A 16,156-nucleotide genomic window follows, 5' to 3' on the forward strand; every position below is an offset into this window, starting at 1 on the left:
TGGGCGGCGGCGGTTGCAGATTTTGCGGCGTGCAGGGCGAGGCTGCGGGGCCAAGCGAGGGGGGCGGCTGTTGGGCACGGGGGGGGGCACGTCCACGTGGCCACGGGTGGCCACCCCGAGTCAGTCGCGGTGGAGGGACAGGTAGGTGGTCGCCATCCTTAAAGCCTGTGCGCCAATAGTCTGCTGAATGGCAGAGGTTTCAGACAGCCTGGGGGTCCAGATGGTTTCTGGGGTCAGGCCCTGTCCCTCCCTGCCTCTCGAGACCAGGCTCGCCAAGCATTCCGTACCCTGAGCGGGAAGAGACAGCCAACTCGATCATAGTCCTATTGGTTGATAGAACCCTTTTGTAGCGGAGGAGCAGCATCTCTGAGCATTGCTGTAGCCTCTGTATTGACTAAGGTATCTGCGAATCTGCTCAGGGTGCCCCTGTTGGGGGCAGGACTGGCTGAGTTCATAGCATAGAGGGGAGCATTGTGGAAGAGCGGGCTGTGGACCTGCATATGGAGCTCCTATATGGAGCTTTCCTCATCATCGCGCTTTTCGCTGGCAGGGCTGTAGCAGAGGGGTTGGGTGCGACTGTGATGCTTGAGGTTGCCACTTAGAGGTGGGGGCTGGGGTGGGGTCTTGGGCTGCCAATTACGACTTTCCAGGTCTCCTTTCCAACCTGTCCTGGCCAGTTCCTAAAATTTGGTTTTTCTGTAGAGTATAGAAAAGGTGAGGGTAGGGTGCAGCCGCTTTTCTCTTTTGCTTTCCTTTCTTCTCTGGTTGTTGCATGAGGGGTCTGGGATGCAGACCCGACAAAAGAGCCCCAGAGAGCTGATCACTCTGAGCTGAAACTTGGCACGTTTAAGCTGGAATTGCTCCATGTTCTAGCAAATGCTGGCTTTTCTTTCTCTTTGCTGTGGCCCCCACCCCATTCTGAGTCCCTCCTGTGTCTCTTGGGAATTGGGCACTGAGAGGGTAGCACTGAGATCTGCCCCATTAGTTGCAGAGACACTACTCTGCTGTCTTTGCAGCCTGGGGCTGGTTGGGTGTGGCCTGGGGGTGAATGCCAGCATTGGCCCTATTTATTTAGGGGAAGGGGTAGTACTCCATAGCCTTAAGGCTTCAACTGTATTTGAGGATGCTGGTTTCTACATATAATACTTCTGGGACTCTCAAAAGTGGGTTATACCCTTCTGCCAATATCCCTCTCTGACTAACCTTTGGCTCTTCAGGGAGAGCCACACAGGCCTGGCTGAGCATTTGTCTGCCTGTGTCTGAGCAAAGCTTGACTGATGTCTGTCTCAGCGAGAGTCTTGGCTTTGTGTTGCAGTGGAAAGGCCAAGTAGCAGACTCCTGGATAGTCAGCCAAGGCCCTCAAGGGAAGAAAGCACCTGAGGACATGAGTTGGAGATGTAGTGGCACTGAAACCAGTCTCAGGCCTTAATTCTCTAGAGATTTGCTCTAGGACTCCTGTTAGCAGTGTCACTCACAGAGAAGCACCCCTGACCCCAAGTTGTGATTGTTCTCTCCCTGCATTTCCTAGTGTGTAATGTTAGGGTCCCAGTTCTGGGAGAACCTTCCATCCCATCTTTTCAAGCATCTGGCTCTGATGCCCCCTTGGGTGTGGCCCAGTTGAGACAAGGCCTCTTGGCTTCTTTCCAGTACAGGAGTGGGGGATGATTGATGGCCTGCAAGCTTGCCTGTGCTTGTCACTCATTCATTTGCCCTATTAGAGGCCCCTCCCCTCTTTCAACCTCAGTCACCATCTGGGGCTCTATCATGTTGGATGAGTTGCCCTGCCCCTTGATAGCACTGAACCTGGCCTGCCAGGTTCACTGGGCCAGACAGGGCAGAAGGAGGGAGAGTAGCTTGGGCCTGGGGCTAATTTCCACTTGCTGTCTTTCCTCAGGCCTGTCCCTCGTTACAGCTGCTGGTCATGCCCACTGTCTGCCTTCTCCCATTGCTATTCTTCACCATAGGAGGGTGCCTGGGTAGCAGCAGGCCATTTCGTACCTTTGTGGTGACAGATACCACACTGACTCACCTGGCTGTGCACCGAGTGACTGGGGAAGTGTTTGTAGGTGCCGTGAACCGAGTTTTCAAGCTGGCTCCAAACCTAACTGAGCTACGGGCCCACGTCACAGGGCCCATTGAGGACAATGCTCGCTGCTACCCACCCCCTAGCATGCGTGTGTGCTCCCACCGCCTGGTGCCTGTGGACAATGTGAACAAGCTGCTCCTCATAGACTATGCAGCCCATCGTTTGGTAGCTTGTGGCAGCATCTGGCAGGGCATCTGCCAGTTCCTGCGTCTGGATGACCTCTTCAAGTTGGGTGAGCCCCACCATCGAAAGGAGCACTATCTGTCAGGGGCCCAGGAGCCTGATTCCATGGCTGGCGTCATTGTTGAACAGGGCCAGGGGCCTAGCAAGCTGTTTGTGGGAACCGCTGTTGATGGCAAGTCTGAGTACTTTCCCACCTTGAGTTCCCGTAAGCTCATCGACGATGAGGACAGTGGAGATATGTTCAGTCTGGTGGGTGAGCTTGTTGGTTTTGTCTTCTTTCCCCTGCTTCTTATGAACCCAAGTCTTATTCACTCCTTTCTCTCAGTTCTGGCTCTGCTTCTTAGGAAAACTTTGGTTTGAGAGAGGAATTTATGACCCTTCACTGTCACATAGATGTAGACCAGCTGTTGAGGACAGGAAGATGGGCAGAGCTTACCTGTGGAAAGTCTGTCTATAGAGAGGCTAAGATCACCTTGCACTCTGCGGCATGGATTCCAGTAATTGTCCAGGCAGGGCAGATGGGAGATCACTGGGGAAGCCTTTAGAAAACCACATTGTTGGAACAGGGTTGGGAAGTGAAGTTGGGCCTTCACCCTGCTCTCATACTTTGCTCTAATCTCCAGGTATACCAGGATGAGTTTGTCTCTTCTCAGATCAAGATCCCTTCAGACACACTGTCCTTATACCCTGCCTTTGACATCTACTACATATATGGCTTTGTCAGTGCCTCCTTCGTGTACTTCTTAACATTGCAGCTGGACACCCAGCAGACGCTGTTGGATACAGCAGGCGAGAAATTCTTCACATCCAAGATCGTGCGCATGTGTGCAGGGGACTCAGAGTTCTACTCTTATGTAGAGTTCCCTATTGGCTGCTCCTGGCGTGGTGTGGAGTACCGCTTGGTGCAGAGTGCCCATCTGGCCAAGCCAGGCCTGCTATTGGCCCAGGCTCTGGGTGTGCCAGCTGACGAGGATGTCCTCTTCACCATCTTCTCTCAGGGCCAGAAGAACCGAGCCAACCCACCTCGGCAGACCATTCTTTGCCTTTTCACCCTCAGCAGCATTAATGCCCACATCCGGCGCCGAATCCAATCATGCTACCGTGGGGAGGGCACGCTGGCCCTACCCTGGCTGCTGAATAAGGAGCTGCCCTGCATCAACACCGTGAGCCCTTTGCTTGCCCTGCTGTCCCTGTGCCGGATATTACAGCTCTGTGGCTTTCTGCCTCTCTGCTGAGTGGCTGTCTGTCCAGTCCTAGGCTTGGCATGGTCATGGGAGTGGCAGCTTAGTTTTGACACCCACACTACCTTTCTTGAGAGCCTTACTCTCTTTTCTTTTCTTTTATCTTGGCCAGTGTCCTGTTTGTATACTGCCATTTTCCTTTTCCTGCCTCTATATTCATTCCTATCTTTCTCCTTGCTCTATCTTAAGTCTAACAGGGTCAGACTTCTCCTCCTTGCCCCTGCTTTCCACTCCCAGTCCCATTTTCCCATGGGGTCCTAGGGGAAACAAACTGACAAGCATGTCTGGAGGGCAGTGGCTTCCAGGTTCTGCTCCTTTACAGAATGTAAAATCTGATAGCATCTGTTTAGCTTGAACTCTCACTCACCCCTCCTGTGTCACCAGCCCATGCAGATCAATGGAAACTTCTGTGGGTTAGTGTTGAATCAACCATTGGGTGGCCTACACGTGATTGAGGGGCTACCCTTGCTGGCTGACAGCACTGATGGCATGGCCAGTGTGGCTGCCTACACCTACCACCAGCATTCTGTGGTTTTCGTCGGTACACGCAGCGGTAATTTGAAGAAGGTTGGTCCTAGAATCCTTGTCTTATGTGATTGGGGATGTTTTTCACACTATGGGAAGAAGGGCTGAGGGACAGAATGTGCACATGAGCCTGGGTAACCCTGAATAGGGTGTAATAACTTCCCAGGTTAGGCTCCAAGAACTAAATCCTGTTCCTTTGGTGGTTCCTCTGCCATCTACCTTCACCAGCATTGTTCGAAGGTAGCATTTGTCTTAGTCTAAGGCTATGGCTGTTGGGGCTATAAGCCTACAAACTGAGTACAGGCTCAAGGAGGCCATATCTGATCAGCTCAACTGTAATCTAGAAGGTCCCTGGCTGAAGAGCGTGCTCTGGGTGCAGGGAGCTATGGTAGCATGAAGCTGGCTTGTCATTTTCTCTGTCCTGGTCTTGTGGCTCAGGTGCGGGTCGATGGCTCTCAGGAAGCCCAACTATATGAAACGGTCTCTGTGGTGCAGGGCAGCCCCATACTTCGAGACCTGCTCTTCAGCCCTGACCACCGACACATCTACCTCCTGAGTGAGAAGCAGGTGGGCCCGTGGTGGGTGGTGGTGTGTGGTGGGGCAAGGGTGGGCTGTGTGCTGATGTGGCTGTCCCCAGGTGAGCCAACTCCCGGTGGAGACCTGTGAGCAGTATCTGAGCTGTGCTGCATGCCTGGGCTCAGGGGACCCACACTGTGGTTGGTGTGTGCTACAGCACAGGTGAGGGAAGAGGGTGTGGGATGTGGGGCAGCAGTGGGCTCCCTGGGGTCATTATCTTGGGAGACAGAGGACTTAGGAGGACCTTGCCAGCTGGACAGGAGCCAGCCACATTTGCTATACTTTCCTTCACCCACCTGCCCAGTTTTCCCCAGCCTTGAGCCTTCCCCCTCCCTCCCTTCTCCTCCACTTTCTCCAGCTAATGAGCGGAACTTCTACCCTGAGTGACGTCCCTTGGATCTCAGGGGATGAGGCCAAGGTACACTGTTGCCTGGCAGTATGAGCTGGGTATGCTGTCTTCTGTCCCACCTCAGCCTCTTACTGCACCCCCATCTGGGTCCTCCTGGGATAGTGCTCCGACTGCTCTGGCCTGTCCCCATGCAGGTGCTGCCGTGAAGGGGCCTGTCCAGGTGCCTCTGCCCCACATGGCTTTGCAGAAGAGCTGAGCAAATGTATACAGGTGCGGGTCCGGCCCAATAATGTGTCAGTGACATCCTCTGGGGTGCAGGTAAGTGACATAGAGGATACTTGGCCCTGTATATGCTTCATGAGGGAGGGTGCACCTTGTTCTGAACCCTCTGCCTTCCCCAGCTGACCGTAGCCATGCGCAATGTGCCAGACCTCAGTGTGGGTGTGAGCTGTTCCTTTGAGGAGGTGACTGAAAGTGAGGCTATTCTGCTGCCCTCTGGAGAGTTACGATGTCCTTCACCATCCTTTCAGGAGCTCCAGACACTTACCAGGGGGCATGGTCAGTGGGATGGGGGCAATCTGGGGTGTTGTGGGGCAGGGCAGAATCCCAGACTAGTTGGCGATAGCCATCTGGCTTGCTGCAGGGGCCACTCATACTGTGCGGCTTCAGCTGCTCTCCATGGAGACTGGTGTGAGGTTTGCCGGGGTTGACTTTGTCTTCTACAACTGCAGTGCCCTCCAGTCGTGAGTACCTGGTCCAGAATCTGTCTCTAGCCCCAGGGATAGTAGATAGGTGCTCTGAAATATATAAAACTTGCACTGTAACTTTCTCTAGGACTTCAGGGGTGAGTTGTTGGGAATTCCTGCTGTCACTACTTCTGTCTAATCCTGATGTGCACTATGTGGCTTGGGCAGGTTCTGCCTACCCTCTTCATTTGTTCTCCAGTGTGTTTTGTGGGTGGGTGATACAGGTCGGTATGACCTCTGTTATTTCTAAAGCTACTCCCCCCTCCAGGTGTATGTCCTGTGTTGGCAGCCCTTACCCCTGCCACTGGTGTAAGTACCGTCATGTGTGTACCAGCCACCCACACGAGTGCTCCTTCCAGGAGGGCAGGGTCCACAGCCCTGAGGTGAGGTGGTGCAATGCACCATGCAAGAGGCTGGGCTCCTTGGGGGCTGGCCTCTAACATTTTTTGTTTGATCTCCCATTTCCATGGACCTGGAGAAGGTGGGTAGACCAGTATGCCTCTAACAGGTGTTCTCCTCCCAGGGCTGCCCTGAGATTCTGCCTCAAGGGGACCTCTTGATTCCTGTGGGTGTCATGCAGCCTCTAACCCTGCGGGCTAAGAACCTGCCACAGCCTCAGTCAGGACAGAAGAATTATGAATGTGTGGTCCGTGTACAGGGACGACAACATCGGGTACCTGCAGTGCGCTTTAACAGCAGCAGTGTGCAGTGCCAGAATGCCTCGGTGAGACCCAGAGTGCAGGGTGGGCCAACCAGGAATAATTGGTTTTGTTTGTTTGTTTGTTTTATTTTATTTTTGTGTTGTGTGTGTGTGCACGCATGTAATATTTTACTGTATTTTGTATTTGGTTGGTTTTGGTCTATGCCTAGCTTACTTATCTGGAAGCTTCTAGTTGGCCCTGACAGGCCCTTCTTAGTCTTTTTACAAGGGATTCCTAAAGTGGATTTTGTTCATCTTATTTGTGCTCATGTGGTTCCATTTTTCTTAGTACTTCTATGAAGGTGATGAGTTTGGTGACACTGAACTGGACTTCTCTGTGGTTTGGGATGGAGATTTCCCCATTGATAAGCCTCCTAGCTTCCGAGGTGAGGGGTGACATGGAGCCAAGGAGCATGGCTCCTGGGGCAGGATTGGCACTGCTTGGGGCAAGTCTGTAGGTCTTAGAGCCCCCTGCTTTTCTGCCATTGCCTGCTCCATCAGTAGTCTCCTGTGCCTGCAGCCCTTCTTTACAAGTGCTGGGCTCAGCGGCCTAGCTGTGGCCTCTGCCTCAAGGCTGATCCCCGATTCAACTGTGGCTGGTGCATCTCAGAGCACAGATGCCAGCTGAGGGCTCACTGCCCAGCTCCCAAAAGTAACTGGATGCACCCGAGCCAGAAGAGTGCCCGATGCAGCCATCCCCGAATCACCCAGGTTAGCTTCACCTAAAAATCCTACCTTGCTTGTTAGACCTGTGTGAGTCTAGCCTGATCTTCTTGCTTCTTCTCCTGCTCTGCAGATTCATCCACTCACAGGACCCAAGGAGGGTGGCACCCGGGTCACCATTGTGGGTGAGAACCTGGGCCTCACTTCCCGTGAGGTTGGCCTTCGAGTAGCTGGTGTACGTTGCAACTCCATTCCCACCGAATATGTCAGTGCTGAAAGGTGAGTGTGGCTATGTGAGCACCCTGTCCTTGTTTACCACAGCTGGTCCTGACCTTCTGTGACTCTTAGGATCGTATGTGAGATGGAGGAATCGCTGGTGCCCAGCCCACCACCTGGGCCTGCTGAGCTCTGTGTAGGTGATTGTTCTGCTGACTTCCGCACACAGTCCCAGCAACTCTACAGCTTTGTGGTGCGTGGTCTAACTAGCCCCTTCCCCTTCCCTATCTGGGAAAATGTGGAGTGTCCCTTGGATCAGTCTGGCTTCTACCTCCTCTCAAGGGCTGCTTCTTCCCCAGACCCCTACATTTGACCGTGTGAGTCCCTCTCGGGGCCCAGCTTCTGGGGGCACTCGCCTTACCGTCTCTGGAACTTCTCTGGATGCCGGCAGCAGGGTCACAGTGATTATAAGAGATGGCGAGTGCCAGTTTGTGAGGTGGGCCTGAGAACAAGCCATCTGGAGTTGAGCGTTGTGTGGAGGGCAATGGGGGCAGGGTAGGTGAAGGTGCCAGGCCATGTGCTTCAAGCCTACCTGCTTACCTGTGTAGGAGAGATGCTGAGGCAATCGTGTGTATCTCACCTGTCTCCACCCTGGGCCCCAGTCAGACCCCTATCACCCTTGCCATCGATCATGCCAACATCTCCAACACTGGAGTCATCTATACCTACACCCAGGACCCTACTGTCACACACCTTGAGCCCACCTGGAGCATCATCAAGTGAGACCCTGAGGAGAATGGGGTTGAGTACTGAGTTGGGGCTCTGAGAGTCTTGGGGCCTTACCTATTACTGGGGCCTTGGGTCATCAAGTGATTCCTCCTTCCTGAGCCCTCATCAGAAGGGGCCACAGAGTTGTCCTGCCCATATAGAACCTGGCACCTGCTAAATGAACCAAGGTCAGAGGCTCTGAGCTCTCAGAAAAACCTTGGTAACTTTGGACAGGGTGGGGAAGGGAGCCTGAGACCTTTATCCATCTCTGCAGTGGAAGCACCTCCATCACTGTGAGTGGAACCCATCTGCTGACAGTTCAAGAACCCCGTGTACGAGCCAAGTACCGTGGTATTGAGACCACTAATGTGAGTAGTGGGTTTCTACCCCTGTTTTACCATTGCTACTCATGGCTTCATGCACTGAGGTGATTTCTGTTGTCTTCACAGACATGCCAGGTGATCAACGACACTGCAATGCTATGTAAGGCCCCTGGCATCTTCCTTGGGCATCCTCAGCCTCGGGTCCAAGGCGAGCACCCTGACGAGTTTGGCTTCTTGCTGGACCACGTGCAGGCAGCCCGCTCCCTCAACCGTTCTTCCTTCACCTACTACCCTGATCCCAGCTTTGAACCACTTGGGCCCTCTGGTGTGCTAGATGTCAAACCTGGTTCGCATGTTGTATTGAAGGTGCTGGGGATAAGGATAGGGAGTAGAAAGGAGGGGAAGAACAGAGAACTGGAGTGCTTGACTGTTTATGTGTGGGTTATCCACTACTAGGGCAAGAACCTGATCCCTGCTGCAGCTGGCAGCTCCCGCCTCAACTACACAGTGTTGATTGGAGGACAGCCATGTGCACTAACTGTCTCAGATACTCAACTTCTGTGTGATTCCCCCAGCCAGACAGGCCGGCAGCCCGTTATGGTGGGTATGGGCTCAAGAGGCCACCAGGGCAGCCTTGGCTGTGCATGGGAGTTGGTTCACCTCAAGCTTGCCCTTACAGGTGCTGGTGGGTGGCCTGGAGTTCTGGTTGGGCACGCTGCACATCACTGCTGATCGGGCACTGACCTTACCAGCTATGGTGGGGCTGGCAGCAGGGGGCGGGCTCTTGCTGCTGGCCATCACTGTTGTGCTGGTCGCCTACAAGCGTAAGACTCAGGATGCAGACCGCACACTTAAGCGACTTCAGCTACAAATGGACAACCTGGAGTCTCGTGTGGCCTTGGAGTGCAAGGAAGGTGCTTAAAGCAGGGGGTGTACCACATTGTGTGAGAGCTGAGGGACTTTCCTGCCTCTTGCTCAACTCACTCTACCCTATTCTTCCCCAGCTTTTGCTGAGCTGCAGACCGATATCAATGAACTGACAAACCACATGGATGGTGTGCAGATTCCCTTCTTGGACTACCGGACCTATGCTGTGCGCGTGCTTTTCCCTGGCATCGAGGCTCACCCAGTGCTCAAGGAGCTGGATGTGAGCCTCCTACCCCCAAAGCCTGCCCATGTTTTGTTTTCCCCAGAGCCACCACTACTTACTCTTTGAGACTCCCTGGTCCCCACAGACTCCCCCCAATGTGGAGAAGGCCCTGCGTCTATTTGGACAGTTGCTGCACAGCCGTGCCTTCCTGCTCACCTTCATCCACACTTTGGAGGCCCAGAGCAGTTTCTCCATGCGTGACCGTGGTACTGTGGCCTCACTCACCATGGTGGCTCTGCAGAGCCGGCTTGACTATGCCACTGGGCTGCTCAAGCAACTGCTGGCTGACCTCATAGAGAAAAACCTTGAGAGCAAGAACCACCCAAAGCTGCTATTGCGCAGGTATGTAACTGTCTTGCCTGACCTCTTCTCCAGTCCACTCTTCCATTTCCTGCTTGGGCCCCTACCTCTGTTCAAGCCTCACCCTTGTCAGGCCAGGGCCTTAGGACCTATCTCTTACCATAGGACAGAGTCGGTGGCTGAGAAGATGCTCACCAACTGGTTCACATTCCTGCTGCATAAGTTCCTGAAGGTGTGCTTGGGTGGGCTGGGCTGCAGGGGAGGAATGTCCAGGGGTGGGAGCAATTGATTGATAAGCCAGACAGGCAGCCAGCTATGCCCCTAACCCTGGGTGTAGGAGTGCGCCGGGGAGCCACTCTTCCTGCTGTACTGCGCCATCAAGCAGCAGATGGAGAAAGGTCCCATCGATGCCATAACAGGCGAGGCCCGCTACTCCTTAAGTGAGGACAAGCTCATCCGACAGCAGATTGACTATAAGACCCTGGTGAGCATGGGACTATGTGAGCAGGAAATGAGTTGGAGGAGCCTTGCTTAGGAATCATGCTGAGGTTCCTTCACTCTTAGACTCTGCATTGTGTGTGCCCGGAGAGCGAGGGCAGTGCCCAGGTTCCTGTGAAGGTTCTTAACTGTGATAGCATCACCCAGGCCAAAGACAAGCTGTTGGATACTGTGTACAAGGGTATTCCATACTCTCAGCGCCCCAAAGCTGAGGACATGGATTTGGGTAAGGTCTCTCCCTTTTCTTGTAGCTCCCAGCTATCCAATCCCTCCCAGGGAGCTCTCATATTCTGTATCTGAGCTCTGTTCCTTAAAAGGAATGTGTCTAAGTCCTTGTTGGGGTGAATGTCCCTAAGAGCTGACTATGGCCTGCAGAATGGCGCCAGGGCCGCATGGCCCGAATCATCCTCCAAGATGAGGACATCACTACAAAGATCGAGTGCGACTGGAAGAGGGTCAACTCATTGGCCCACTACCAGGTGAGGAACTTTGAACCTATTCAGCCCCAGGGACACCTAGGAGTAGTGGCCAGGTCTCCTCCCGTCCCTTATCCCTATATTCATGAGGGCTTCTCATAGGGCCTTGGTTTCCACTGTACATGTATGTACTGAAGAGTATGAATGAATGGTGGTCCCCTGGCTCCTTCTGTTTCTTTGGACCTCCAGGTGACTGATGGTTCCTTAGTAGCACTGGTGCCCAAACAAGTGTCTGCCTATAACATGGCCAACTCATTCACCTTCACCCGGTCACTTAGTCGCTACGGTAGGTATCCACATTGTGGTGGCCTTCGTGGTCCCATGCCCTTTAATTAAGGCTGTATCTTAGGAATCCCCAAGTAGCTGTCTTGATCCATTTGGAAAGACTTTCATTATTTTGGGCCCCTGGGTGGTCTTCAGTTGTGTAGAGTCTAATAGGGAGGGGTGGCAAGGATAGATGGGTCCCACAAAGGCTTCTGGGCTTCTGAAAGATAATGGAACAAGAGGGTGGGTAATGGCCAGAGCCTATAGGGCTGAAGAGTCACATCTGTCCTCTGCCCTAGAGAGCTTGCTCCGTGCTGCCAGCAGCCCTGATAGCCTCCGTTCCCGAGCACCTATGCTCACACCTGACCAGGAGGCAGGCACCAAGCTGTGGCATCTGGTGAAGAACCACGACCATACTGATCACCGAGAAGGAGACCGTGGCAGCAAGATGGTCTCAGAAATATATCTGACAAGGCTGCTGGCCACCAAGGTGTGGGCCTGCCCCAGGCTCCCTTGGTATCTACATAGACACCTTCTAGCCCAGTCTTAGCCATGAGATAAGTTGCTTTCTTAGGGCCTTTGCACTAGGACCTCTAGGCCTGAGGTCAAGCAAAGGTCCATTTTAGGAATGTTGGCCCTTCAGAGAAGTTTTTACTGAGCTATTCTGCCCCCTGTCTGTCAGATTTTGGGAACTTCCTGACATGGTTCCTTTACTGTCACTCATAGGGCACACTGCAGAAGTTTGTAGATGACTTGTTTGAAACTGTGTTCAGTACAGCCCACCGGGGCTCAGCCTTACCCTTGGCCATCAAGTACATGTTTGACTTCCTGGATGAACAGGCTGATCAGCGCCAGATCAGTGACCCTGATGTGCGTCACACCTGGAAGAGCAACTGGTACTTATTGGTCCCTGACTGCTGTTGGCTCTTCTGAGGGTGGGTGGGAGGAAGAGGCTAGTTACTTAGCCAAGCCTCCAGGCCAATGGAGACAGGTTGACTGGCAACTGAATAGCCTTCCATGCAGGAAGGATGGACCAGTGGTGTGGCCTGGAACTGAATATGAGTATATAGAAGGTGGGTGCTGCTGGGTTGTACAGATGGGAAGTGCTAGTCTAGCACTGGGATTGACCATTTTTCTCTGGGGTCCTGTGCAGGGTAGAGACACTGATGGCTTGGCACAGGTGAAGACAGTGGAAGTTTCAGGGATGGAGGTTGAGGACAGAAAGCCATATATTCTTATTTCTCATTGTCTGAGTGCAGCAGAAGGTTAAAGAAAAAGCCATTTATCCAAAATAGTCTCTCCTGTTACTTCAGGACAAGACATGAGCTGGCCAAACAGGACAAGGTGTGAAGAAAGGCAGTGGGGGAAGGGGATACATAGGGCCATTAGGGAGTCTCAAGTGTATGTCCCTCTGTTCAGCTTGCCTCTGCGTTTCTGGGTGAATGTGATCAAGAATCCGCAATTTGTGTTTGACATCCACAAGAATAGCATCACAGATGCCTGTTTGTCAGTGGTGGCCCAGACCTTCATGGACTCCTGTTCTACATCAGAGCACCGCCTGGGCAAGGACTCACCTTCCAACAAGCTGCTCTATGCCAAGGATATTCCCAATTACAAGAGCTGGGTGGAGAGGTGGGCCCTGGGATACTGCTGTGTGTGCCTGGTGGCAGGCAAGAACTGCCTAAACAGCCTGTCTGAGGCTGGCCAGATACAAGCAAAAGCCTCAGAGGCTGGCCAAACACTGATGGCATGAGTTTTGACTTATGTGACATGTGCATGATTCACTCACCCAAGGTCTCTATAGGTACTACAGAGATATCGCAAAGATGGCATCCATCAGTGACCAGGACATGGACGCCTACTTAGTGGAGCAGTCTCGCCTCCATGCTAATGACTTCAATGTCCTAAGTGCACTCAGCGAGCTCTACTTCTATGTCACCAAGTACCGTCAGGAGGTACGTTGATGTACCTCATAGACCCCCAGTTGCATGGCTCTGATGCTGCTGCAGTTAGGGGCAAAGGCAGGGAGATAGATGTGTTGAGAAGCACACAAGCATGTGAACAAGATGGGACAGAGAGTCCATCTTATATCTTGTTTTCAGTCCATCCCTTGCCTAGGGCCAGCATGGGCAATAATTTCCTTAGATGCTAGGATTTAAGGAATACAGGAGAGAATCCACTATCTGGAGTATAGAGGTCCCACTGGATAAAAGTTACAAGACTGGAAAATGAGAATAGATGTATTCTAAGCACTCATGTTAAAATATTGGATGTGGTGGCATGTGTCTATAATCTCAGTATGGGTGCTGGTGAGTGGTTGAGATAGGCAGATTCCCATAGCTCATTAGCCAACCAATCTAGCCAATCACTGAGTTCTATGTTCAATGAGAGATATCAAATAATAAGGTGGGGGGACTGGAGAGATGAATCAGCAGTTAAGAACACTTACTGTTATTCCAGAGGACCTGAGTTTGATTCCCAGCACCCACAAAGCAGCACATATCCCTCTAGCTCCAGTTCCAGGGAATCTGGTTTCCTTCTGTGGCTTCTGTAGACACCAGAAACACATGATATTGCATACATACATGCAGGCAGAACACCTGTACACTTTTTTTTTTAGATTTATTTATTTATTATATGTAAGTACACTGTAGCTGTCTTCAGATACTCCAGAAGAGGGCGTCAGATCTTGTTACGGATGGTTATGAGCCACCATGTGGTTGCTGGGATTTGAACTCAGGACCTTTGGGAGAGCAGTCGGGTGCTCTTACCCACTGAGCCATCTCACCAGCCCACCTATACACATTTTTAAAAGGTGGGGAATGATAAAGACACCAGGTATTGAACCTCTGGCCTCCACACACATGCATATGTATCCATATGTACAGCTGTACACAAACAAATACAGATGTGCATGAGAGATCAGGTACACTAAAGATAAAGCCCTAGATAGACATGGTGGTACACACTTTTAGTCCCAGCACTCAGAAAGCAAAGACAGGCATATCTCTGTGATTCAAGGCTAGCTTGATCTACAAAGCAAGTTCTAGGACAATTAGAGATACATAGTGAGATACTATATATAAAAAGGAGCTCACCAAGGGATATCAAGGAGCTATAGAGGAGATCTGGTCAAGCACAGCATTCTGGGCGACTCACAGGTCAAAGAGGAAAGAGAGAACTGGCCGGGAATGGGGAGGGAACCCAGATGTACCTGGTAGAGTCAGCCTCATATCCTGAGCCAGGATCAAGAAGGATGTCATGGCCAAATTTGCCAAAGAGATGTTGGAGTTTGGGTTAGGAGGGAACAGGAATTGAAAACAGCAAGTATTGCCCACTCTCCAAAGAGGCTACAAATGAGCCATGGTAGAAGAGTTGGTGATGGTATTTGCAGTCAAGGGGAAGTGGGTGGTTTTGGTGAGAGGTTAGCAGTTTGGAGCATGAGGCTGGCACAGGGACTGAAGCCAATTAGAGGGAAGAGCACTTCTGGGAAGCAGGGGCTTTATGCAGAAATAGGGCCCTGCCTTGGAGTATTTCTCCAATGGATCATCATCCTCTAGATCCTCACCTCGCTGGACCGAGATGCCTCTTGTCGGAAGCACAAGCTTCGACAGAAGCTGGAGCAGATCATCACCCTGGTGTCCAGCAGCAGCTGAATGGGGAGATGGTGAGGAGGGGGCTTCTCACTTCCGAGACATCCTCCCAGTCAGGGGAGTGTCTGGCTCTAGCCTGGGTCTCTAGGGCTGAGACCCAGATCTGGTGTTGTTGGGGAGGTTACCAAGCCAAGATGCCCCATCACACCTGGGCCCCCTTCATTAGTGCCTTGCTTTGGGCCCTGCAGGGGGAGGGGATGACAGGACCAAGCTTCCCCCACCAGCAGCAGCAATATCCCCACCCTCTTGCCCTGGTGTTCCATGTCAGAAGAGCCCTTGCCCTCCTTGCTCTGACATCCTACCCACCTATTTATTAATATAATTCCACTTTAATTTCCATATGTAAATATATATGTCCCATGGGATGTTACTAGCCTCACAGACCTCTTCTTTGGTTGATCTGGGTCCTGTTTCCTGTTTTGGTTCCTTTGTGACACTGTAAGCCTTGGCTCAGCCTCTGGCATCTCACATTTGCTGTGTCAGGCCCCATTTGTCCTAAGAAGAGATCCTCAGTACCAGCAGCATTTGGGGTTGGATGATGCATCTGAAGCTGCCCTCAGATTGGCCAGGTCAGGCCAGGGCAATGTCCCTCTTCAGGTATCTCAGGAGTCAGACCACATTTTCATGGGGCCTGTTGTCCCTGAGAGAACTATGACCAGGCTGTGATTGGGCCTGATGTGGGCCTGGGCCTCTGGGACATTCCCTACTGCCAAATTTCCTCAGTGTTGTAGGCACTTGCCCTGAACTCTCTCAGCCTCAGTTGCCCTATCACATGCCCATCCCTAAGGGCCAAGGTGGCAGTGCCTTACTGTTTTGTGTTTCCTGCTTCCTCTGTCTAATGGTCCTGCCTTGGACCCCCAGTCCACTCTTCTTATGTTGCATGAGTTTCTTTGTTGTTGTAATTTTTTCCTAATTAAATGTTGGGAAATGGGGTCAGTGCATGTCTTTGTCTTTGGAAAAAGTGGGTAGACCTGTTGGGCTATGGATGAACTAGATTCCCACTGAGGGGAAAAATGTAACTCAGTAAAACTTCTGATTATTTGAGGAAGGCCATGTATAGTACATTAGAATCCTTGTGACTCTAGTTTCAAGACTGAATAAATCTGCTTCCTTCTCCTTGCATGTACTGTTTCCACTCAGATATGCCCAATTTCCTGCTTCTGCCATGACCTCTTTAGCGCATTATTAGTTGGAGACAAGAGATACTATTAAGAAATAAGGCACATGTCCCCATTGTGTTAAAAAAAACTTCAGTGGGGGCTGGAGAGATGGCTTAGTGTTTAAGAGCACCAGTTGTTCTTCCATGGGACCCAGGTCAATTTCTAGCACACACATAGTGGCTTACAATTTGTGTGACTTCAGTTCCAAGAAATCTGATGTCCTCTTCAGGCTTGGTGCATATATGCAGACAAAACACCTATACACATAAAATAAATGAA

At 51.9% G+C, this 16,156-nt stretch overlaps 1 protein-coding gene across 1 annotated transcript; it reads left to right on the forward strand.

Moving 5' to 3' along the window:
* Plxna3 (plexin A3) lies at positions 1-15,839 on the forward strand. Its single transcript, XM_021188450.1, has 33 exons — positions 1-141; positions 1,895-2,518; positions 2,893-3,432; positions 3,895-4,077; positions 4,474-4,602; positions 4,673-4,773; positions 5,155-5,278; positions 5,362-5,518; positions 5,604-5,703; positions 5,975-6,089; positions 6,230-6,430; positions 6,696-6,792; positions 6,927-7,117; positions 7,203-7,348; positions 7,418-7,538; positions 7,645-7,781; positions 7,894-8,064; positions 8,328-8,421; positions 8,503-8,742; positions 8,833-8,976; positions 9,056-9,290; positions 9,381-9,523; positions 9,612-9,868; positions 9,992-10,058; positions 10,164-10,310; positions 10,391-10,550; positions 10,700-10,803; positions 10,990-11,086; positions 11,364-11,554; positions 11,791-11,960; positions 12,484-12,696; positions 12,869-13,019; positions 14,625-15,839. The coding sequence occupies exons 2-33, from the start codon at positions 1,922-1,924 to the stop codon at positions 14,718-14,720; spliced, it is 5,619 nt and encodes a 1,872-aa protein (XP_021044109.1). The 5' UTR covers positions 1-141; positions 1,895-1,921; the 3' UTR covers positions 14,721-15,839.
* The last annotated feature ends 317 nt before the right edge of the window (positions 15,840-16,156 follow it).

This window comes from Mus pahari, chromosome X (genome assembly GCF_900095145.1).
Source record: "Mus pahari chromosome X, PAHARI_EIJ_v1.1, whole genome shotgun sequence".
In the NCBI taxonomy this organism is placed as follows: Eukaryota; Metazoa; Chordata; class Mammalia; order Rodentia; family Muridae; genus Mus; species Mus pahari.

Excerpts from the sequence above, each read along its gene's own strand:
- Plxna3 (XM_021188450.1), top strand. The coding sequence starts at position 1,922 with ATGCCCACTGTCTGCCTTCTCCCATTGCTATTCTTCACCATAGGAGGG. Across the intron at positions 5,519-5,603 it reads GACACTTACCAGGGGGCATG|GGGCCACTCATACTGTGCGG; the intron begins GTCAGTGGGATG and ends GGCTTGCTGCAG. Across the intron at positions 8,977-9,055 it reads CAGGCCGGCAGCCCGTTATG|GTGCTGGTGGGTGGCCTGGA; the intron begins GTGGGTATGGGC and ends TTGCCCTTACAG.